This window comes from Mustela nivalis, assembly GCF_964662115.1.
Source record: "Mustela nivalis genome assembly, chromosome: 6".
NCBI classification, from domain to species: Eukaryota; Metazoa; Chordata; class Mammalia; order Carnivora; family Mustelidae; genus Mustela; species Mustela nivalis.
In genome coordinates, this window is record NC_139025.1 from 72,973,947 (window position 1) to 72,999,063 (window position 25,117).

The 25,117-nt window shown below is 41.6% G+C and overlaps 1 protein-coding gene across 4 annotated transcripts in view; it reads right to left on the minus strand.

Moving 5' to 3' along the window:
* Window positions 1–22,718: 22,718 nt before the first annotated feature.
* Window positions 22,719–25,117, minus strand: part of ABHD4 (abhydrolase domain containing 4, N-acyl phospholipase B) — a 29,878-nt gene continuing 27,479 nt past the window's right edge. For all 4 annotated transcript variants that reach the window (XM_082734707.1, XM_082734702.1, XM_082734701.1 and 1 more), the window contains one exon: window positions 22,719–22,954. In XM_082734707.1, coding sequence (XP_082590833.1) covers window positions 22,823–22,954 — 132 coding nt within the window. In that variant the 3' untranslated portion in view covers window positions 22,719–22,822. The remainder of the gene's footprint in view (window positions 22,955–25,117) is intronic.

Below are 25,117 nucleotides of genomic sequence, written 5' to 3' on the forward strand. Positions count from 1 at the left end.
ACTCCACACTGAGCAGGGGGCCCAGTGCAGGGCTGGATCTTGGGACTCTGGGATCATGACCTGAGCTGAAGGCAGACTCTTAACTGACTGAACCACCCAGGTGCCCCTCACTGTGGTTTTAATATGTATTTCCTTGATGACCTATTTGCCATCTGTAACTTTTTATATGTGTAATATCTGTCCTTATTCTTTGCATATTTTGCAAATTGAGTTGTCTTTTATTTATTTATTTTTATTTATTTATTTGACAGAGGAGAAATTGCAAGTAAGCAGAGATGCAAGTGAGAGAGAACCAGGCTCCCTGCTGAGCAGAGAGCCCAATGCGGGCCTTGATCCTAGGACCCTGAGATCATGACCTGAGTCAAAGGCAGACAACCCACTGAGCCACCCAGGCACCCCTATTGAGTTGTCTTTTTATTGCTGAGCTTTAAGAGCTCATTATGTAGTCTGAAAAAGTCTGACATAATTTTTTCTCTTTTTTTAAAAAAGATTTTATTTATTTATTTGACAGACAGAGATCGCAAGTAGGCAGAGAGGCAGGTAGAGAAAGAGGAAGGGAAGCAGGCTCGCTGCTTTGCAGAGAGCCCGATGCGGGGCTCGATCCCAGGACCCTGGGGTCATGATCTGAGCTGAAGGCAGAGGCTTTAACCCACTGAGCCACCCAGGCACCCCAGACTTACAATTTTTTCTATTATGGTTCATACATTTCAGGTTCTATCCAAGAAATCTTTACCTAACCTAGGATCACAAAGATTGTTGTCTACATTTTGTTTTGGAAATGTTATGGTTTAAGCTTTTATGTTTAGGTCTATAATCTATTTTTTAAAAGATTTTATTTATTTATTTGACAGACAGAGATCATAAGTAGGCAGAGAGGCAGGCAGAGAGAAAGGGGGAAGCAGACTCCCTGCTGAGCAGAGAGCCGAATGTGGGGTTCAATCCCAGTTCCCTGAGATCATGACCTGAGCCGAAGGCAGAGGTTTAATCTACTGAGCTACCCAGGTGCCCAAATCTATTTTAAGTTAATACTTTTGTTTGGTATAAAGTAATGGTTGATGATCATTTAAAAAATACTTATAACCAATTGTTTCAACACTGTTAAAAGAACTGTTCTTTCCACATTGAATTACCTTTGCATCTTTGTGGAAAATCAATGGGCCATATAAATGTGAGTGAATTTCTAGGCTCTATTCTGTTCCTTTGAATTATGTCTATCTTTCTGCCAATGACAAATTGTGTTGGCTACTGTTGCTTTATAGTAAGTCTTAAAATCAGATAGTGTAAGTTCTGAAACTTTCAAACATATATAACCTTGGAGTACAAACAAAACTGTATGTTGTGAGAGTCAAACTCTCTCTCTTCGCAGATGACATGATTCTCTATATGGAAAACCCAGAAGACTCCACCCCCAAACCACTAGAACTCATATAGCAATTCAGCAATGTGGCAGGATACAAAGTCAATGTACAGAAATCAGTGGCTTTCTTATACAATGAAAATACAGAAAGGGAAATTAGAGAATCGATTCCATTTACTATAGCACCAAGAACCATAAGATACCTAAGAATAAACCTAACCAAAGAGGTAAAGGATCTATATTCGAGGAACTACAGAACACTCATGAAAGAAATTGAAGAAGACACAAAAAGATGGAAGACCATTCCATGCTCTTGGATTGGAAGAATAAACATTGTTAAAATGTCTATACTGCCTAGAGCAATCTATACTTTTAATGCCTTTCTGATCAAAATTCCACCGGTATTCTTCAAAGAGCTGGAGCAAATAATCCAAAAATTTGTATAGAACCAGAACAGACCCCGAATCGCTAAGGAAATGTTGAAAAACAAAAATAAAACCGGGGGCATCACGCTACCTTTCAAGCTTTACTACAAAGCTGTGATCACTGAGACAACGTGGTACTGGCATAAAAACAGACACAAAGACCAGTGGAACAGAGTAGAGAGCCTAGGTATGGACCCTCAACTCTATGGGCAAATAATCTTTGACAAAACAGGAAAAAATATACAGTGGAAAAAAGACAGTCTCTTCAATAAATGGTGCTGGGAAAATTGGACAGCTATATGTAGAAGAATGAAACTTGACCATTCTCTTACACCGTACACAAAGATAAACTTGAAATGGATAAAAGACCTCAACGTGAGACAGGAATCCATCAGAATCCTAGAGGAGAACATAGGCAGTAATCTCTTCGATATCAGCCACAGCAACTTCTTTCAAGATATGTCTCCAAAGGCTAAGGAAACAAAAGCGAAAATGAACTTTTGGGACTTCATCAAGATCAAAAGCTTCTGCACAGCAAAGGAAACAGTCAACAAAACAAAGAGGCAACCCACGGAATGGGAGAAGATATTTGCAAATGACAGTACAGACAAAAGGTTGATATCCAGGATCTATAAAGAACTTCTCAAACTCAACACACACAAAACAGACAAGCATATCAAAAAATGGGCAGAAGATATGAACAGACACTTCTCCAATGAAGACATACAAATGGCTATCAGACACATGAAAAAATGTTCATCATCACTAGCCCTCAGGGAGATTCAAATTAAAACCACATTGAGATATCACCTTAAACCAGTTAAAATGGCCAAAATTAGCAATACAGGAAACAATATGTGTTGGAGGGGATGTGGAGAAAGGGGAACCCTTTTACACTGTTGGTGGGAATGCAAGTTGGTGCAGCCTCTTTGGAGAACAGTGTGGAGATTCCTCAAGAAATTAAAAATAGAACTTCCCTATGACACTGAAATTGTACTACTGGGTATTTACCCCAAAGATACAGATGTAGTGAAAAGAAGGGCCATCTGTACCCCAGTGTTTATAGCAGCAATGGCCACGGTCGCCAAACTGTGGAAAGAACCAAGATGCCCTTCAACAGACAAATGGCTAAAGAAGATGTGGTCCATATACACTATGGAGTATTATGCCTCCATCAGAAAGGACGAATACCCAACTTTTGTAGCAACATGGATGGGACTGGAAGAGATTATGCTGAGAGAAATGAGTCAAGCAGAGAGAGTCAATTATCATATGCTTTCACTTATTTGTGGAGCATAACAAATAGCATGGAGGACATGGGGAGTTAGAGAGGAGAAGGGAGTTGGGGGATATTGGAAGGGGAGGTGAACCATGAGAGACTATGGACTCTGAAAAACAATCTGAGGATTTTGAAGGGGCGGGGGGTGGGAGGTTGGGGGTACCAGGTGGTGGGTATTATAGAGGGCACAGATTGCATGGAGCACTGGGTGTGGTGCAAAAATAATGAATACTGTTATGCTGAAAATAAATAAAAAATAAATTAAAAAATAAACTATTAGTAGTGCTTTTATATTTAACTTAAACTTCTTTTCCTTGTAAAACCTTTTATAATAGAAGCATTTTGTCATACACAAATGTAGAGAAAATAGTATGATGAAAAGATGCTCAACATCACTGATCAAGAGGGAAATACAAATCAAAGCTACCATGAGATATCACCTCACACCTGTCAAAATGGTAAAATCAACAGGACAAGAACAACAGGTGTTGGAGAGGATGAGGAGAAAGGGGAACCCTTTTTTCACTGTTGGTGGGAATGCAAACTGGTGCAGCCACTCTGGAAAACTATATGGAGGTTCCTCAAAAAGTTAAAAGTAGAGCTACCCTATGACCCAGCAATTGCACTACTGGGTATTTAATACAAAAATACTAATTCAAAGGGATACATGCACCCCAATGTTTACATTGCAGCATTATCAATAGTAACCAAATTATGGTGTATATGTATATACAATGGAATATTACTGAACCATTAAAAAAAAGAAGTCTTGGGGCACCTGGGTGGCTCAGTCATTAAGCATCTGCCTTCAGCTCAGGTCATGATCCCAGGGTCCTGGGATCAAGCCCAGCATCGTGCTCCCTGCTCAGCAGAAAGCTTGCTTCTCCCCCTCACACTCCCCCTGCTTGTGTTTCCTCTCTTCTTGTCTCTCTCTCTGTCAAATAAATAGAAAAAATCTTAAAAAAAAAAAAAAGAATGAAGTCTTGCCATTTGCAATGACATGGATGGAGCTAGAGAGCATTATGCTAAGTGAAATAAGTCAGTCAGAGAAAGATAAACACCATATGAATGATTTCACTCACATGTGGAACTTAAAAAATAAATGAGAAAAGGGGAAAGAAAGAGGGGGGGTAAACCAAGAAACAGACTCTTAACTATAGAGAACAAACTGATGGTTACCAGAGGGGAGGTGGGTGGCAGAAGTGCACTTGCAGGGGCGCCTGGGTGGCTCAGTTGGTTGAGTGACTGCCTTCGGCTCAGGTCATGATCCCGGACTTTCAGGATCGAGTCCCGCATTGGGCTCCCAGCTCCTTGGGGAGTCTGCTTCTCCCTCTGACCTTCTCCTCTGCCATGCTCTCACTCACTCATTCTCTCTGAAATAAATAAATAAAATCTTAAAAAAAAAAAAAAAGAAGTGCACTTGTGATGATTATTGGGTGTTGTATGGAAGTTTTGAACCACTATATTATACCCCTAAAAGTAATATTACACTGTATATTAACTAACTGGAATTTAAATAAATACTTAAAAAATAGTATGGTGAAGGTCCATGTACCCAAAATGATAAATTTTTTACTAAACTTGTTTCATCTAGATTTTTCTGTCACTGGATTATTTCGATGCATATACTGGACATCATATAATTCCATCTCTATATATTCAATGTGTATCTCTAAAAGCTAAGAACTATTTTTTAAAAAATCACAACTCTAACAGCATTTATGACACCTGAAATTTAGCAATTTCCCAATGTTTATATTAATAATCTTGTAAATTAGTATATGACAATACATATTAAGTCTTAATATATGACAATACATATTAAGGCTTAATACATTAAATAACCTTTTGTTTCATATCCTTATTTTCCTGATTATTTGGAAAAATTTGTGAAGAATTTGGATGAAAATCCAAACACGAACCACGCTTTGTAATTTTTTGGTGTACCCCTAAGACTTTGAAAATCTAGATCTTCACTCTGTCCATCTCTCTCTCCCTTTTTCTCACAGTTTTTTGGTTGCATGAACCCAGACGTGTGTCCTTTAGCATGCCCGTGGTCTCTGCTTATGGTGGACATTCTCATGCTGGGGTGCAATGTTTTCCTCTGTCCTTCTGTATTACCTGAAGACTTTAGAGGCTTTATCAGATTCAAGTTTGATTTCCTTGGTAAGAAGCTTTCATAATGGTTGTATCCAATTCTTTCGTACTTTCTTTATTTAGTAGCTGGACTACTTCTATAAGAAAAATATTTATCAACTCTTTGGTTATCCTGTCAAGATTGTTTTCAATTTTTGCAGAAAGGCGTCAATGAATTCTGATACCTGGCTCATCAATTAAAAGCCACTCAAGCCTTATTGGTTGTGAAGAACCATATCTAAACTCCAAGCAGAAATATTTTTTTTTTAAAGATTTTACTTATTTATTTGACAGAGAGAGATCACAAGTAGACGGAGAGGCAGGTAGAGAGAGAGAGATAAGAGGGAAGCAGGCTCCCTGTTGAGCAGAGAGCCCGATGTGGGACTGGATCCCAGGACCCTGAGACCATGACCTGAGCCGAAGTCAGGCTTAACCCAGTGAGCCACCCAGGCGCCCTCCAAGCAGAAATCTTAAGGGAGTTCATTGGAAGATCATATTTATTGGAAATGATTCAGAGATATCACTCATAGACTGTAATTATCTCTTTCACTTAGTTTTGCTTCATTATTTCCTATACTTAAATCCAGTTCACGATTCCTGATAAAACTTTAAGGTATTCATTTAAAATGTATAATGAAATAATTTAACAGTGAGTAAAAAATTACATGAATTTATGTATTTATTTTTATATTGAATAGCAAGAAAAAAGAAATCTGTCACTTTTGTTTGAGAACACAGTTAAATATATTCTCAGTTGAGTCTTTTACCCTGGTTGTTTAATCAACTGTGTTTAATCTGAAAACGTATGAATTTAAATTTCTTATCAGCACAGAACAAGGCATTTTATAACAGCATCTGAATTTAAAAGTGTCTCGGGTCTGAGGAGATTACTTTTACAGTGTCTTTTCATTAGAGCGGACTTTCTATGGCTAAAAACTTCATTTGCAAGACTGCATCATAACTAATTAGCATTCTGCATGAAATTTAGATTTTGTGGGATGCCTGGGTGGCTCAGTTGGTTAAGCATCTGTTTTTGGCTCAGGCCATGATCCTGGAGTCCTAGGATCGAGTCCTGCATTGGGGTCCCTGCTCAGAGCAGAGCCTACTTCTCCCTCTGCCTGCTGTTCTCACTGCTTTTGCGCATGCACTATCTTTCTCTCTTTGTCAAGTAAACAAATAAAATCTTTTTTTTTTTTTTTTTTAAAGTGTTTAGGGGCGTCTGGGTGGCTCAGTGGGTTAAAGCCTCTGCCTTCGGCTCAAGTCATGATCCCAGGGTCCTGGGATCGAGCCCCACATCGGGCTCTCTGCTCAGCAGGGAGTCTGCTTCCTCCTCTCTCTCTGCCTGCCTCTCTGCCTGCTTGTGATCTCTGTCTGTTAAATAAATAAAATCTTAAAAAAAAAAAAGTGTTTAAAAAGAAAAAGAAATTTAGATTTTGTACGTGCAGGAAACTGTATCTGAGACTGTGTTATGTGGGGAGAGCAGGAAGGCATGAGAAAGTCCTCAGGGTGTGTTCCAACATAGTTCATGGCAGGCAGTGTGATTGTGGGGCAGCCTTTTCCTGATTCAGCAGCTTCCTGCAGCGGAAATGGCATTATGTCCTATCCTAGCACAGGTACTCTGGGTTCCTGAAAGTACTGCTTCGACCCCTTTCTTCCAGCCCTTCCACTGACTTTGTAAACCACAAAAAAACCACCTTCTCCTTATACCAATTTGAGTGATTTCCATGATCTCCAACCCACTTCTCACTAATAAGATGACTGATTTTTGTATTATTTTTGTCCTCAGCCATCATACTCAATTTATTTATTGGCTATTATAGTTTTTCAGATAATTTTGGAAAGCTTCTATTAAAGTTGTATAATTTTCATCTCTTCTTTGCTAATTTCTTCATCATTTCTCTTGAATATTTGCACTTTGTAGTGCAGGTGATAGCACTTTGGTGTTTTTCTAACTTTAATGGGAAAGCTTCTAATCTTTCTCCATTGAGAATAATTCTAGCTTTGGAGATTAGAGATATGTAATGTTAAGAAGGTAGTCATCTTTGGGTGCTTGGGTGGTTCAGTAGATTAAGCATCTGACTGGCTGAGATAATGATCTCAGGGTCCTGGGATCAGGCTCCCAGCTCAGCAGGGAGTCTGCTTCTCTCTCTCTCTCCCTCTGCCCCTCCCCCTAACTGTGCATGCTCTCTCTCTCTCTCTCTCTCAAATAAATAAATAAATAAATTCTTTTTTTTTAAAAAGAAGGTATTCATCTTTTCCCATTTTATTAATAGCTCTATTTTTAAAAAAATTAAGAATAGAAATTGGTTGTCAGAAGTTTATTTAAGGGACGCCTGAGTGGCTCAGTTGGTTAAGCAGCTGCCTTCGGCTCAGGTCATGATCCCAGCGTCCTGGGATCGAGTCCCACATCGGGCTCCTTGCTCAGCAGGGAGCCTGCTTCTCCTTCTGCCTCTGCCTGCCATTCTGTCTGCCTGTGCTCGCTCTCTCCCCCCTCTCTGATAAATAAATAAATCTTTAAAAAAAAAAAAAGAAGTTTATTTAAACTTCTGTGGGAATGACCATTTTTAATATCTATTCTTATGAGAAATTATATTAGTAGATTTTCTTTTTTTTAAATTTTTAATATTTTTGAAAAGATTTCATTTATTTATTTGAGAGAGAGGGCATGAGAGAGAGAGCATGAGCAGGGGGGAAGGACAGATAGAGAGGGAGAAGCATACTCCCCACTGAGCAGGGAGCCCGATGCCAGACTAAATCCCAGGACCCTGGGATCCTGAACTGAGTTGATGGCAGATGCTTAACTAAATGAGCCACACACGTGCCCCAATTTTCTTTCTTTCTTCTTTTTCTTTTGGAAACAGATTTTTTAATATCAAATTCACCTTGCATCCTTTGAAAAACTCCCCTTGGTCATGGTATATTATTTTTTTTTAATGCTTTACTGGATTCTCATTAATATTTTATGATTTTTGCATTGATATTCATAAATGGGTAGTTTTCCTTTTTATATTATTTTTGCTCTTTTGTTCTACATTTCTTCTCAGTACAATGGTAGTTTATGAAAATAATTAGAAAATTTTCATTATTATTATGTTGTTTTCAGTTTCATGAAATTATCTGGATGTGGTCATTTGGGGAGGACTGTATAGAGGGTACAGACTTTGACAACTTTCTTCTATGCTACTTCTGTGCTACTTGGCATATTTAAGTTTTCCATCTTTTTTTAGGGTCAGCTTTGATATATTTCATATGAGTTTTCAAATATATTTTTGGATAGATGTGTGCAAAACAACAATAATATATGTAAGTAATTTCTGCTCTATCTGGTTACTTCTTTCTTTCCTATTTGGTGCGTTTGTGTTCTCCTTTAAAAAAAACAACAACACTACACTTGCTAGTTAATCTATTCAGTTGACTTTCAAAAATCCCCTTTTGTATTTGCTCTTTTTAAAAATATTTATCTATTTATTTTAGAGAGAGGGAGAGAGAGCGAGTGAGAGAGAGAGTAGGGGGGCAGAGGGAGAGGAAGCAAGAGAAATGCAAGCAGATTCCTCGTTGAGTGGGGACACTGAGGCGGGGTTTGATCTTAGGACCCTGAGATCATGACCTGAGTTGAAACCAAAAGTCAGATGCCTAAAAGACTGTGCTACCCAGGTGCCCCTGAATCTGCTCTTTCTAGTTACAAAAATTCATTATGTTCTGTTTTCTCTTTATTAATTACTTCCTCCCAATTTCCTTAGGTTTATCTTATTTTTCTTCCTAATTTACTGCTGTGCATTCTATTTTTTTATCATTTCTTGTTTATTAATATAAGCATCTTAAGATGTAAGATTTACCTTAGGCATTTGTTTAACTATATTTTCCATAAATGAGGCAATTACAATGACAGTGGTGAATAAATCAGCCTTTCATGAAAATAGAGTTTACAACTTTAAGTGAGCACAGAGTCTTCTGAAAACAAACATTTTAGACACATGTGATTCCCAATAATAAATACATTTAATTTAAATGGTATAAGACAATTATCTGTGGAACTATTTTAAAAAATCTTTTGATAATGTAGGAAAGTGTTTTGTTCTCTTTAGTTGGCCGGTTTAGACAAATGCTTAGTTCTGTAAGCACAAGATACAGAAAAGATATAGATTTAACTAAATTTTTGAGTAACCGGTATCTATTTTCTTATCTATCTCATAAGGTGAAGTGGTTGGTGTAGGGTTTTGTTTTCTTAAAGGATCTATGTCAATGGTCTCCCTTTCTTTCAAGTCACCTCATTAAGTTATTAATTAAGACTTTTGTCTTCAGTTACAATTTCTAACCAAGATCAAATGAATAAATACAGAGCTTACATTTTTCTGATTTCAAAGTTAGAATTATTAACATTTCACCCTTGAGTATAATCATTAGTTAGTTTTCTTATGAATATTTGAAATTTCTTTCTATGCTTAAACATTTCATCTACCCATAAAAGCATTGACTCTTACTAAGAGATTAAAAACTTGGATCAAGTGGTAGGGGTTTGGTGCTCATTGTACTATTATTTATGCTTTTCTCTACATTTGGACGTTTCCACAATAAAAAGTTGGAAAAATCAGAAGTATTTATATAATTACAAGAGACATCTAGGAATACTACAGAAATGAAAGAAGAAAGAGGAAGTCAGCCGTGGGAAGGGACTAGTGACTGTTTGAATTACTAGCAGACAGTGGATCCCTCTGTTGTTTTTTCTCATGGAGAGCAGAAATGCTCAGGAGTGGGTCAGGAAATATTTAGGTTAGATATTACAAGGAATGTCCTTCGGTAGGAGACCACGCAGCTGCTCTGCCTTGATGGTCCTTAAGAGCTCCGGAGATGCTCTCTGTCTAACAAGGTGGAGGCCATGTATGGGGGTGAGATGGCTCTTGCTTTGATTGGAGAGAGGAGGCAGTGGAATGGTTCTTCAAACAGACTGGGTGCAGCTGCAACTCATATGAGTGAATGGATTAAGTGGGATGGTGTCCAGTTGCCCTGAAAAGAGTGGGAAGGCACCAGGCAAGGATGCAGATTAGGTTCTGCCTCAGCAGACCTGCTGGGGTCCACAGGTTCCCTCTGTGAATCAGTGTCTGCTTTGCATCTGATCCAGAACAGTTCCATGACAACATTGAACACAAGGCAGGGAGGTGCCCTGGAGTTCACAGAGCCTAGCTCTTTGCTCTTCTTGGAATGAAGAACTCATACCAAACTGACACTCACAAAAGCACGGGATTTTCCAAGGGAAACAATCTTCATGACACTGGCCGGGCAAAATGCCCTGACAGTAAAAAGTCATTCATGCAAAGCAATAGTTGGTGCCCACTGTGTTCAGAGCCATACGAATTATATTCAGGATACTGGATAGTTTCCAGAGTTCCATGTACCTAACACCTAGGAGTACAGGTTCTGGATTCTGAGCTGGATTTAAATCCTGACTCTTCTATTAACTAGCTGTGGAACTTTGGGAGAAAGTGCCTTATTAGTGTCTGTGCCTCAGATCCCTGGGTGGGACAGCACCTAGTCATAGGATTGGAGAAGACATATGTAAAGTGCTTGGAATGTCATGTAGAAAGGGCTCAGTAAAGTTTAACCATTATAATTTAGCATAGTCATGTATCCTCTTTGACAAGCCCATGCTCCTCATTCCAACAATTCAACTACCTTAAATGGACCCCAAGTTACTTCAGGGCTGAGAAGCAGCTCTTAGATTTTCCTGGTCACCCAGCTGGAGGGGATGCCTGGGTTCTCAGGAGCTTCTTGCCTTTGTAGCCTCATCAAAACATTTAATTCTTAGGTGAGAAGACCCTGACCCTTGGTGTTGGGTTCTGTGGGTGATGGAGCAAGTGAATCATCTCATGGAAACAGCCTTGGTATCTCTCCCCTTGTTATCTCCTCTTGCGCTAAAGGTGTAACTGTGGGTAATGAGATTCATGTAGCTCAACCACAGGCAATCCCAGTGGCATGCAGGATTATCCTTCATCTACATTCTGGAGTAATAGCCCAAGGACTTGGTATAAGCCATTCTGGGGAGACTCTGTGACTGTGTGTGCATCTAGTACAGACTTGGAGTAGGTGCATTTTTTTCCAGTTTCTATGGGATTTTGAAACTTGGGAGTCCCAACTACAGATCCACTGAGAGAAGATTTCCCCTCTCTGGAGAGAAGTTGTGGGGTTTCTCCAGAGACTCATTACGACGCTGTGATAACAAGGCCCCAGCCACTTTAAATCCTTTGGCTGTTGATTGCTCTAATTTAAAAAATGGAAGTTTAGGGGCACCTGGGTGGCTCAGTCGGTGGAGCATGTGACTCTGGATCTCAGGGTTGGGAGTCTGATCCCCACACTGGGCGCAGAAATTACTGAAAAATCAACCAACCAACAAACTGGAGTGGGTGCCTGGGTGGCTCAGTGGGTTAAACTTTGGCCTTCGGCTTAGGTCATGATCCCAGGGTCCTGGGATCAAGTTTCACATCAGGTTTCCTGCTCAGCGGGAAGCCTACTTTTCTCTTAACCCCTGCCCCTCCACCCTGCTTATGCTTATTCTCTCTCTCTCTCTCTCTCTAATAAATAAATAAATAAAAATTCAAATGAATAAATAAAAACTTAAAAAATTTTAAAACGGGAGCAAAATAAGTCAGTCAGAGAAAGACAAATATCAAATGAATTCACTTATGGGTGGAATTTAAGAAACAGAACAAACACAGGAGGGAAAAAAGAGAGGCAAACCAAGAAATAGATTCTTAACTATAGAGAACAAACTGAGTGTTACTGGAGGGGTGGGGGTGATATGGGTGATGGGGATTAAGGAGGGCACTTCTTGAGATGGGCACTGGGTGTTGTATGTAAGTGATGAATCACCAAATTCTACGCTTGAAGTTGATATTACACTGTAAGGTTTACAGTATGATAATGTAATGTAACACACAGTGTTACACTGTGTGTTAACTAGCTGGAATTTAAATAAAAACTTGGAAAGAAAAACCCAAACAAACTCTGGAGGTTTTTCTTTTTTCCCTCCATTTGCAAAGCATAGGAACTTTGGAAAAGTTTGATGAGTCTGGTTGAGGGCGTAAGGGGAAAAATGGCAGGTAAGCTCTTTCTAAGGGCTAGACCAGTGAGTTAGGACCATGGGCATTGTATGGCTGTGGTACCTGGGTGGGGACCATGCTCCAGGAGCTGCAAGATAATTCCTCCTCTGCCCCTTCCTTAGGGGTCTCTGCCTGCCACTTGACCTCTTCATCCTCCTGCTCACTGAGCTTGCTGTAGCCATGGCTTCCTTCCAGCTCTTCAACCACACTTTCATCTGTCTCAGGGCTTAGACCCCACCCTTGTGGCATCTGCTCAGTGTCACCTCTTTAGATGGGCTTTTCCTGTCTACCTAATGTAAATAGATCCCTCCTTGTCAATCCCTGTCCCCTTCCCCTGCTTATTTATTTTTATTCATAACACCACTTAATATTTTATTTACATATTTATTTTTGCCTCTTTTTCCTACTAGGAGGAAAACTATGAGGATAGGGACTGGCCTGTTCATTGCTATATCTCCTATGCTTAGAACAGTGCTTGACAGAGAGTAGGGGTTGAAAAAATTTTTTTGTGAAACAGACAGCAACACAGCTCTTGCCCAGAAGCATTTTTGCATGGAACAGAGTAACTGTGGGGTACATATGGTCAGAAGGGGAGGCATGAGCACACTTTGCAGCATTTTGCGGGGTTTGAGAAGGGGATGTGAGGCATGAGAAAACCAAAGGTGAATCATTTAGGCTAATTCAAGTCTTCTTGGGATTATTGGTCTCTCTCTTAAAACCAGCACCAGTTAACTCAAGATGTCTTCAGCACCTTTGACTGCTCCACTGAGACTGCTTTAATATATTCTCATCTCCGGGCCTCAAGAATGGGACCTACAGTGATAAGAAATGTGGAGGATGGGTACTCAAGAATATAGACTTGCTTCCAGCCAGACAGGAGCATTTCTTGTTTAAAGCATACCTCATACCTCCATGCTTTGGCCGCTGTCATTTCTTCTATCAGGAGTCCTCTTCCCACTCCTCCCTTTTTCCAGTTGCGACCCCCTCTTCAAGAACCAGTTCCAATTCTTTTGTGAAGCCCTCCCAGCCATCATGGGCAAGAACACCTCTTCCTCCCTCTGAACTCCTTTAAGTCTTACTGCTCACAAATTATGATTTAGCTATGAACAAATGGGGCAACGCAGGTAACAAACTCAGAAGTCTTTTTTTTTTGGCTTCTCCAAAGTCTTCAAATGGCATCCCTCCCTTTGGTGCTTAAAGTCACAACAGACCAAGCCTGGATCCTGATGAACAACCTGAACGTTCACGAGCCTCCTGGATCCCATGTAATTCCTGTAATTCCCAGAGGATGCTTACATTTTCTGCCTATCCCCGCTGGTTCTGTAGTTCAGCTGGTCTTCTGGCCATCTTGTGACCACCTTCTCCAACTGTCACTCTTTTTCCAGACCTCCCACTCCATGTGCAAACAAAGGCCCCCTCTGTTATCTGTCCAAGTACATGAGAGACCAGCTGCATCAACTTCCCAAACTTCACAGAAAGCTTTGGCATAATAGGAGGAAATTCATTATAGAAAATGGATGGGGGGGGAGGATCCCATGGAATAAGATACAAAGAACAAGAAGAAATTATTTTTCTTAGAGTCCAGTAACCATAAAGCTACATAGGTTTTTTTAAAAAATAAATTACTTCCTTTACACTTTCCTCATCCTTCATTCTGCTGCCACCATTGCTACAAAACTTGCCTTCAGCCATGTAGTGTCCTTCCCATATCTCTTCTTCTCCATTCACTGTTAGATGCAGGGTCCTGATCTCTGAGGGCCAGTGGGAAGTGAAAACCCCATTTGGGCCCGAGGACACATTCTGTTCAGCAGAGATGGAGTTCTTTCCCCAGTGTAAGCCGACTCACTGTCATCATGAGCCGTATAGCTCAGCATCGTCTTAACCTATTGAGGACATTATCTTGGCTTTACAGCCATAAAGCCATTGAAGTGTTTTTCCCAAACACACTAACAAACACAGTCTAGTCCCTAGTCCCCAAGCTGAATAAAAAAAATTGTTGGTAATTTTAAAATAACTTATCTTGGCTTCTAGGCATTACTTTAGATATTTAGAAAAAATTGTGGTTCAAGCTTATTAGAACAGGCTGGTTTTTGTTTTTGTTTTTGTTTACTTTAAATGTGTTTTATATCTTACAGAAATCATCAGAACAGTAAAGCATCTAGGAAGAGAATAGTGGTGTTGTCCAAATGAAGGCCAGGGAGATCTGTCCCCCACTTTTGGTGCGTCTAGGCACGCGTGGGTCATGCTTGAGAGAGAGTCACATTAACAGAAATGTACTTGAATGATGAACATTTCAGAAAGACATTTTATTAATATCTCTGAGAAATAAGACTGTGAGGCGAGAAATGTTCTACCCAGTGCATTGTCCTCTTCCTCATCTGAACCATTTGTTGAAATCTCTTTGACCCTTCATAACCAAGAAGGGTGTTCTTCCATTGCCAGTCCGTGTATGCTTAGACTGGAGAAGTCCAGGGAAGCAGACAGTACTTTAAAAAGAGATGAAAATTCCTCCCAGTCATGCTGCCTGTCAGGGAGTAGACAGTGGTCTGCCTGCTGGATGAGCCCAAAGTTATCCAAAATTTCAGGGACAGTCAGGCCCTGGATGGGGCTGAGTCCCCGGTTACCTCCTGGTACCTAGGAGACGATGGCAATCATGAGTTGTACTTCCCTCCTCTACCGCCAGGAGTCTGCCACGAGCTGGCGAGGAAGGCGAGTCAGGCACACAGGAACACGTTAGACACCCAAGAGGTGCTGTAAGTGCTTGGGTGCCTGCCAAGAGCTTAGAAATGAAGGAAACGAATGGTCCCAAATCACTAGTTTTTTAACCATTTGAGAATTTGACTCTTCCCACTTCCCTCCTAAGCTGAATAGACATGCTAGTTTGCGTGTGATGTATGGGATTTCCCAGAATACCTGAAGTTCATCCGTGGGCTTTCTGCTCTAGGCTATCAACTCTTGGAGGGCAAGGACTGGGCTTATTCTCTGATGATTTAAACCACTTGTTTAAAGTGCCTGAGATAGGGGCACCTGGCTGGCTCAGTGGGTTAAGCTGCTGCCTTCGGCTCAGCTCATGATCTCAGGGTCCTGGGATGGAACCCCACATTGGGCTGTCTGCTCAGCAGGGAGCCTGCTTCCCCCCCTCTCTCTGCCTGCTTCTCTGCCTACCTGTGATCTCTCTCTCTGTCAAATAAATAAATAAAATCTTAAAAAAAAAAGTGCCTGAGATATAAGCGTGTCAGTAAATGTTTATTGAGTGGAAAGGAGCGGAAGCAAACCCACATGGGCTGGGCTGTGCAAATGCTAGAGGCATCAGCACCTCAGGAGGCTTCGATAATGATTCCCTGTCCCTATTCTTTTTTTTTTTTTAATTAACATATAATGTATTATTAGCCCCAGGGGTACAGGTCTGTGAATCATCAGGCTTACACACTTCACAGCACTCACCATAGCACATACCTTCCCCCAATGTCCATAACCCAACCACACATTCCCTACCCTTCCCCCCGGCAACCTTCAGTTTGTTTTGTGAGATTAAGAGTCTCTTATGGTTTGTCTCCCTCCAGATCCCATCTTGTTTCATTTATTCCTTTCCTACCCCCCAAACCCCTCACATTACCTCTCAACTTCCTTGTATCAGAGAGATCATATGATAATTGTCTTTCTGTGATTATCCTGTCCCTATTCTTGATAGGAAAGTCGGTTAAAGCATGACTCTTGATTTCAGCTTGGGTCATGGTCTCAGGGTCCTGGGATGGAGCCCCAAGATTAGAGTGGAGAGAGTCAGGTTCCCTGCTCAGTGGGGAGTCTGCTTGTCTCCTTCTCCTTCTGCCCCTCTTCCCACTCATGTATATGCGTGCTCTAAAAAAATCACTTTCTGATGAGAAAAGTGATATTGTTTCCTCAGCCATCACACTTTGAATTTAAAAAACAGAGGCCTATTCAAGCTAGGTAACTAAACGTGCATGTGTGTGCAAGTGTGTGTGTACAATGTGCATGTGTGAGGGTGCATGTGGATAGCACTGAAGCTAAGTCACAAATAATGTGGTTGATTTTTTCAAATATAAGGTTGAGCAAAAGATGTCAAACACAAAACAACACATGTTATATGATTCAATTTATACGAATTTCAAAAACAAGCAAAACTAACACATGGTGTTAGAAATCAGGATGAAGGTTACCTTTGGGATGGAGGGAGGCAGGTTGAGAGCAACAGCTGGGATGCTAGTGCAATTTTGTCTCTTGATCTGGGTGGTGGTCACGTGAGAGTGTTTACTTTATGGTAATTCATTGAGCTTACGCTCTCTGTGCATTTCTCTATATGTGCTATATTTAAATAAGAAAAGATTAAAAACACTCAAGTTCTACACTACAGATTCCTGATTCCAAGTGCAAGAGAAGTATGTCTAAAGAGGGACAACCTGGCTTAGGTTTAAGCAGGTGGGACAAGAGCTGGGCTCTAGAAATTAGGTGTATGAAGACTTTCCCAGTGGTAAGACACATGGGGCCCAGGGCCCATTTGGGGCAGGGTGAAGATAATGGCTTGTTGGAAATAAATGGTGTGTATGGAGTGTATCAGGTGGGAGCTGAGGTTAGGAGGTAATTCTCGGGGAGTCCAGGATTGGCGCTTTTGAGTGCTGGGATCAGTAGCGGGCATTTTTTCTTTTGGATGGTGGAAAATCAGTTAACATTTGGCATATTGATAGCAGTACTTTAGAATGTTCCAGAAGAGGATATTGGGGAGCATGGAGTCGTAGTTGGAAACAGTCGTCATGATGGGACTAGAGATGGGGCAGATGGAGGACTGTGTCCTGTGGGATTCTCTGAGGTATGTCTGGTGGTATTGATCTTGGCTCTTCTCCTACTCTGGTACCTGCTCATGTACACATGTTTAGGTTTGTATTCTTTCCTACATGGGCTTCAAAGGTCATCAGGCTCAGGCAGTGGCAGTTCAGAGATAGCTTTGTAAATTGTGTCCCTGAAGACTCCCTATGATTGTATCCTTCTCAGGAAGTGCATGCTCCTACCTGAGCCAAACCTGCCCCACTCCCCCTCCCCATGGGGTCCAAGCACGACCCCAAACAGGAGACCATTCCCCTGTGTTGTCCCTTTTGGCCCTGAGAGTGCAGAGTCTGCCTGTGGCAGTAGAAACCTCAGCATGACAGTGCCCAAGCCTGGGAATACCCTGTGGGCACGACGTGCTGGGGACTGGCCAGTCTGCCTCATTTAGGCAAATATGAGTATTGTTGAGTTCCATCTGTGAGAGTTGTTCTGAGTATTACTGATCCTTTTGTAGAATGCAGATGGTGGAGGACAGGGCGTTGGTTTCTTTATTCCAGGAATCCTAGGCAAGCAGGGTTAAGCAAAATTCTCCTGTATAGGAGTATCTTCCCTTTGTATGCTGTCCAAGGAGAAAACAATTGATTGAGTCGGCACTATGGCCTGACAAGATGTATTGGTATTTGGGCGGGATGGTCAATATCTCAGTAGGGACAAGGAAAACAGAATCTGTTCTTTGCTAAAATTACAGAATAGCAGAGCTTCTAGAAATAATGGCAACATCTTGTGATTTTATAAGGTACCTCATATGAATTATTTTCCATTCTGATTTCTCAACCAGGCTATGAGAAAGATGGGGAAAATAATATTATCCTTGATTATCAGGTGAGGATTCATGTGCGTATGTCCAGAAACGTGAGGTGATGGTAAGGATGGTAAGAGGTAGGACTTGACACCAGCTCTCTTGGCTCCAAGTCCAGAGTTTTCTCTGTGCACTAGTGATATTGCCCCTTGGCAGGATTCTACTTCCAGAAGAAGTTTAGCCCTACGGACACTTGGCCTTCCAGTCTCTGACGAAATCTGATGGGGAGGTGGTACATGTTGGATTGAGGGCACATGGAAAGAGTAAATGAGAGAAGCAGAATGGTAATCGTTGCCCATTAGGTGAATGAGGCGTTCCTCTTCCCAAGAAGCAATGAAGACTGGGCTACAGGTATTGGACAGAAGACTGACGGGGCAGGGAATATGCTAGCAGGAGAGGGGACAAAGCACTATCCAGAGGGGCTCCTGGGTGGCTCAGTCAGTTAGGCCTCTGTCTTTGGCTCAGGTCATGATCTTGGGATCAAGTCCCACTTTGGGTACCCTACTCAGATATATAGATAGATATCTATCTATATAGATAGATATCTATAGATATCGATACCTATCTAGATACCTATCTAGATATATCGATATCTATAGATATCTATCTATATCTGCTTTTAGTAATTGCCGTGTGTGTGTGTGTGTGTATAAGCTAGTGTGTCTGCCATACCTAGGTGGGTCAGGGCTTCTCCCTGAGGCCATGGCCTTTTCTTCTTCCACATTCTTTCTTCAGGATCCTTGGCAATAATCCATGCTACAACATGGATGAACCTTGAAAACATTGGGGTAATTGAAAGAAGCCAGACCATGTGATATATGATCCATTTCTAGGAAAATCCCACAGATGCGAAAAGTAAATTAATAATTAGTAATAATTATCAGAGGTTAGAGGAGGTTGATAAAAAATGTTCTTAAATTGATTGTTGTGATGAATGCACAACTCTGAATGTACTAAAGCTATTGATTTGCATACTTCAAGTGGATGGATGGTATGGTCTATAAATTATATCTCAATAAAGCTTTCAAAAAAAAGAAAGATCCTTGTGCGTAGCGAGTTAGCTGGAGAGATTGTCCATGTGACATGGCTGCACGGATGTGGGGACAGGTCTTGGGGACAGATTCCAAGTGGAAGTGGCTGATACAGAATTCTGGTTTGGTTGGGATGAGCAGAAGTTACTTCAGTCATCAGGACTTTTACTGTCTTTCCTTTATAGATGTATTCTGTTTTTCCTGTCCAGTCCCTAGACCTCTTGGTACTGGCAAGCACATGGTCCCTTCTATCTAGTGTTCAGCCCTGCCACCTGGTTATCTGAGCCCTATTTGACTTTACCCCGGGAATCTACCCATTTCCTTGGCATTTGGTTTGCTGTGTAGACTAATGGTCCAGGGCAAATATCCTATGAAAGTAATTTTGCTCTCCCATAATTTTTTCCTCTGTTTCTGTGACTTTCCCTGAACTCAGGTTCTTCCACTTGTCTTGAAGAGCAAGGGCTGTTGATGCTTTCCTATCATCTCCAAAGACTCAAATCAATTGTAGACCCCTCTACATAGTCAGCGGTTATTATGTGCTTGCTCATGTACATTTCCCTCCTACCTCTCAGAGCTACAATTAAATTACACATACATATTATTTTAGGATAACTCTAGCTTAGAGTCCTACCATCAGGTAGGTAATTGCCACTGTCTGGGTGGCTCAGTCAGTTAGGTGGCCAACTCTTGATTTTGGCTTGGGTCACGGTCTTGGGGTTCTGGAATTGAGCCCTGAGTTGGGCTCTCCGCTCAGCAAGGAGCCTGCTTCAGGATTCTCTCTCCCTCTCCCTTCTCTCTGTTTGCTCACGCGCTGTTCACATGAAGGCATTCTTTCTCTCTCTCTCTTTCTCGAAATAAATGAATCTTTTTTTAAAAGATTTTTTTTTTAAGATTTTATTTATTTATTTGCCAGAAAGAGAGGGAGAGGGAGAGAGAGAGCGCGCACAAGCGAGCACAGGCAGGCAGAGTGGCAGCAGAGGCAGAGGGAGAAGCAGGCTCCTGGCCGAGCAAGGAGCCCGATGTGGGACTCGATCCCAGGATGCTGGGATCATGACCCGAGCTGAAGGCAGCTGCTTAACCAACTGAGCCACCCAGGCGATTTTTTATTTATTTGACAGAGAGATCACAAGTAGGTTGGGGGGTGGGGAGCAGGCTCCCCACTGAGCAAAGAGCCCAACTCGGGGCTCCATTCCAGGACCCTGGGATCAGGACCCAAGTTGAAGGCAGAGGCTTTAACCAACTAAGCCACCCAGGTGCCCCGAAATAAGTCAATCTTAAAAAAATAATTACCATTGTTAATAGTTTGGCATATTCCCTATCTTCTTTACATACACATACATTTATATTATCTTTTTAAATATAAATTTTGGCATACATTAAAGAATATACTTAACATGTTAAAAAGAAAACTGCAGACCCCAAATGGTATCATTTAGATGAAGTCCCCAAACCATGGCTTGATACCTAATCTAATTGCAGTTTCAACCTCTCCCAGAGATGTAGTCTTGCCCAGTCAGTCAGGAGTTTTTCACTGAGCACCAGTGAGTCTGCCACATGAGCCCTCTCCGTCTCTCTTAGGAGGATGAGGTAATCTGTGTGACAAGACCCCTTACTTCTCCCCATCAGGAATAGTGGCCTTGCCTGGAATAATCCTTTGCTTTTGCTAATAACTTTCTTTCCTCATCTTCCTTCTATAAAAAACTTCCATTTTGTGCATCCCTTCAGACTCCTGTCTACTTACTACTAGATTCATGAATCATTTAATAAAGACAACTGGATCTTTAAAATTTACTCAGTTGAAATTTTGTCACTTAACACAATATTTATTAGAATCTAAATTATAAAGCTTTACAATATACTGAATGCCACTGAGCCCACTACCCAAATCCAAAACTAAGAATTACTAATATACCGATTCCTATCGATTCCTATGCCTTGCCTCCCACCCCAGAGATAACCATTGTTCAGAATTTTGTTTATCATTTCCTTCCTGACCATTCTGGGCTGACTACTGCACAGCTTGTAGATTGTTCTCCTTGCCTAGTTGCTTCAGAGTTCGTGGGCCCGAGTTGTCCTATCATATGTGGTCTGGCTGTTGGCCATTTCTGTGTTCAGCATCTCAGCTCTTATTTGCATTGAAAGTTCTCACATTTTAAAAATTTGAACTGACAGATAATCCTCCCAAAGCAGACAGGGTTTAGATGTAAAAGTAGTAATGTTACAGGGGTTTTTTGCTCCATTGGTACCTGAGGTTCTTGGTCATGCTGCTTGGAAGAATGATGAGGTAGACCAGACTAGAGTGGTGCGGAGCGGAGCTTATTGAAGGATAGCTAAAGTATTGTACAAAGCTCCTGAGGAGGGAGGGGACCTGAGAGGGTTGCCACCAGAGTTTCTAGGTCTAGGGGTTTTTATGGGCTTGTTGGTGGGCTGTTTTAATCTGATAATCTGTTGGTGGCCTGTCACCCAATTAGATTTTTGGTCACCTATCTATCAGGTGGGAAAGGATGGAGGGCTCCCCAGGGTGGTACAAAATCCTTTGAAGGGTGGTTTTCTCCGAAGGCCGGGGGCCCCTTGTCCTTGCCTGCCTTTCTTCCAATTATCCTTTATCAGCAACATATTTCTAAATCCTTACTGGGAACCTTTAGCCAAGCACTTCCATTCTCAGTAGAAAACCAATCTTCCTTTTAGGCCTCTTCATCTTTTGTGGGTTTGGTGTGCTGGTCTGTCTTCCCCAAGAAACAGCAAATGCCACTAAGGCAGAAGACTGGGTCTTAATTTTTTGGGTTCCCAGCCATTTTTCTCCAGGAACCTCCATTAGTTTTTCTCCCACTAGATATGCCCAAAATATGTTATTAAAGTGAAGCTATGTTCGGTTTAGTAAATTCTTTTTAAAAATGGAAATCTTAGCTTGGACTTGAGCCATTGGGTTGGGCCCAATTAAAAAAAAATAATTAAAAGGGGTGCCTGGGTGGCTCAGTCAGTTGAATGTCTGACTCTTGGCTCCAGCTCAGGTTCCCTGCCAAGCCCAATAACCTCGCCCCAAAAGCAGAAGAGAAAGAAAACAACTTGACTAATGAGTAAGAATGTGATTGAAAGAGGAGGACTTCGGCTGCCTCCATTTTGACCTCAAACTTTCTAGTTGGGTTCTTCTTTCCAGCTCGGCTCTTGGCTCAGATGGAAGACGCTGAGGGCAAAGTCACCCCATGGGAAGACTACCCCCTCAAGCAATGAGGACTTTCCTGAGCCAGCAAGATCCCACTTGTGACTGACTCCAAGACAAGGATCAATCTGGCCTTCATTGCCCACCTGCACCTATTCACCCCACACTTAGCCCCGCACCTTCCCTATATAAACTGATTTTCAGCACTTTGGAGACGGTCTTTGAGATACTAGTGCTGGTTCACTGTCTTCTTGGTGTTGGCCTCACTGAAATGAATTCCTTTCTTGTGTCACCACCACTGGTTCTCTGACCTTGGATTTTTTCAGCAGCAAGTGGCTGAACCTGGTCTGTTTGGGATCCTTGGAGTCAGGAGCTCTTGCAGCCCTGTACCGTCCCTGTTCCATGCTGAGCATCCCAGGCAACCCTCTACAGAGACTGCAGAGAGAGGAAGAAATCCCACCCTTTTCTACCGCTCCAACAGGTAAGAAGAATTGTACACATTTTGTCAAGATCAAAAACTAGTCCTCAGGTAAGAGGGCTTGATAGCACCATTTGTTGCCCAGTTCATCCCATAATCACTCGGTAATTGGGATGAGCATCTGTTAGCTAGTTAACTTTAATAACAGGAGGTTGTTTGGGAGCAAAGGAGAGAAGCGCACTTTCTTGAAGATGGCACTTCAAGGAGATGTGGTTTCCAGGTCCTTAAGAAAGACACTGTGGGGTGGGGAGGGGGGTGCCTGCGCACAGCAGGTGCTCACGCCCTGACCCCACCCGAGGAACAGGGCACGTTGGTCCAACTTGCAAGAAGGCTTCTAATAAAATCTTCCTAAGATTCTGAAAAAAAAAAAAAAAAAAAAAAAAAAAAAGAAAAACACCGTGGATTACAAAAATGGCCAGAGGCTCATTCAGATTTCTAAAAGATTTATAGAATGTATTTCAAAAAGACTGATAAAGAACTTACAATTTTTTTTCCAAGAAAATGTCTAAGAAAAGAGAGAGGGAGGAAGTCTCTTTGTTTATTTGCAGCAGCAAAAATTAAGCCTCTCTTTTTAAAAATTAATATATAATGTATTATTTGCCCCAGGGGTACAGGTCTGTGAATCATCAGGCTGACACACTTCATAGCACTCACCATAGCACATACCCTCCCCAATGTCCATAACCCAACCACCCTCTCCCACTCCCCTCCCCCAGCAACCCTCAGTTTGTTTTGCGAGATTAAGAGTCTCTTATGGGGGCTCCTGGGTGGCTCAGTGGGTTAGAGCCTCTGTCTTCGGTTTGGGTCATAATCCCATGATCCCAGGGTCCTGGGATGGAGCCCTGTGTCGAGCCCCGAATCAAATCGGGCTCTCTGCTCAGCAGGGAGCCTGCTTCCCTTCCTCTTGCTCTCTCTGCCTGCCTCTCTGCCCACTCGTGATCTCTGTCAAATAAATAAAAATAAAATCTTAAAAAAAAAAAAGAGTCTCTTATGGTTTGTCTCCCTCATGATCCCATCTTGTTTCATTTTTTCCCTCCCTACTCCCTACTACCCCCTGCCCTGCCTCTCAAATTCCTCATATCAGAGAGATCATATGATAATTGTCTTTCTCTGATTGACTTAAGACTTTTTTTTTTTTTTTTTTTTTGGCATTTGTCTTAATACAACTGGCCCTGGGAGCCCAGTCCCACAGCGCTCTTTGCTTCCATAATGCTTTGTCAACTCCAGGTACATATTTGTGCTAGACCATGTATAAAGCCAGGCAAGCAGACCTGCTTCCTGCCTAAGGGAGCTCACCCCTGAAACCGACATCATGAATGTAAATCAAAATTAGGATCACCTTTGACTGGAGAGCTTTTTTTGTCTTTAATTGTAAAAACACACACTCATTGCCAAATTTTAGCCAGGATGGAAGTGCGTAAGTAAAACATGGGAATCTCACCAGCCAATTCCATCCACTCTGTAACAACAAAAATTGTTAAATATATTTTAAGCTTATAGGACATACATCTATTTATCCACACAGAAGTAGCTTTTATTCTACAAAAATGGAATGGGGTTACATGAATTATTTACTACTTGATGTTTTAAAATATCTTTCCAGGGACACCTGGGTGGCTCAGTTGGTTAAGCAGCTGCCTTCGGCTCAGGTCCTGATCCCAGCGTCCTGGGATCGAGTCCCATGTCGGGCTCCTTGCTCAGCAGGGAGCCTGCTTCTCCCTCTGCCTCTGCCTGCCATTCTGTCTGCCTGTGCTCGCTCTCTCCCCCTCTCTCTCTCTGATAAATAAATAAAATCTTAAAAAAAAAAATAAAATGTCTTTCCATGTCAGTACCTATAAAACCATATAATATAATTTATATGTCACTTTTATAGCCAGTGGACACAGATTGTTAAATGGTGCTAACATTTATTGGCATAAATTCCTACTATTAGGACTCATGGCTCAAGGTGTATGCCATTTTATCTTATTTATCTATTTAGTTATTTATTATTTTAAAAAGATTTAATTTATTTATTTGAGAGGGGAGTGAGTGTGAGAGAGAGAGAGCAAGCACAAGCAGGGGGAGGGGCAGAGGGAGAATCAGACACCCTGCACAGCAAGGAGCCCACAGCAGGACTTGATTCCAGGACCCATAGATCATGACCTGAGCCAAAAGCAGAAGCTTAACTGCCTGAGCCACTCAGCTGCCAGATGCTGTCAGTCTTAAAATTCTTCTGACAATATTCATGTAAAAAGTAGTATCTCATTATTATTTTGTATTTACTGTATTACTAGAGATGTTGAAATCTTTTCATATGTTTATTGGCTATCTGTATATCTTTTGTGAATGGCTTATTCATATACTTTTTAAAGATTTTATTTACGTATTTGACAGACAGAGATCACAAGTAGGCAGAGAAGCAGGCACAGAGAGAGGAGGAAGCAGGTTTCCCGCTGAGCAGAGAGCCTGATGTGGGGCTCGATCCCAGAACCCTGGGATCATGACCTGAGAAGAAGGCAGAGGCTTAACCACTGAGC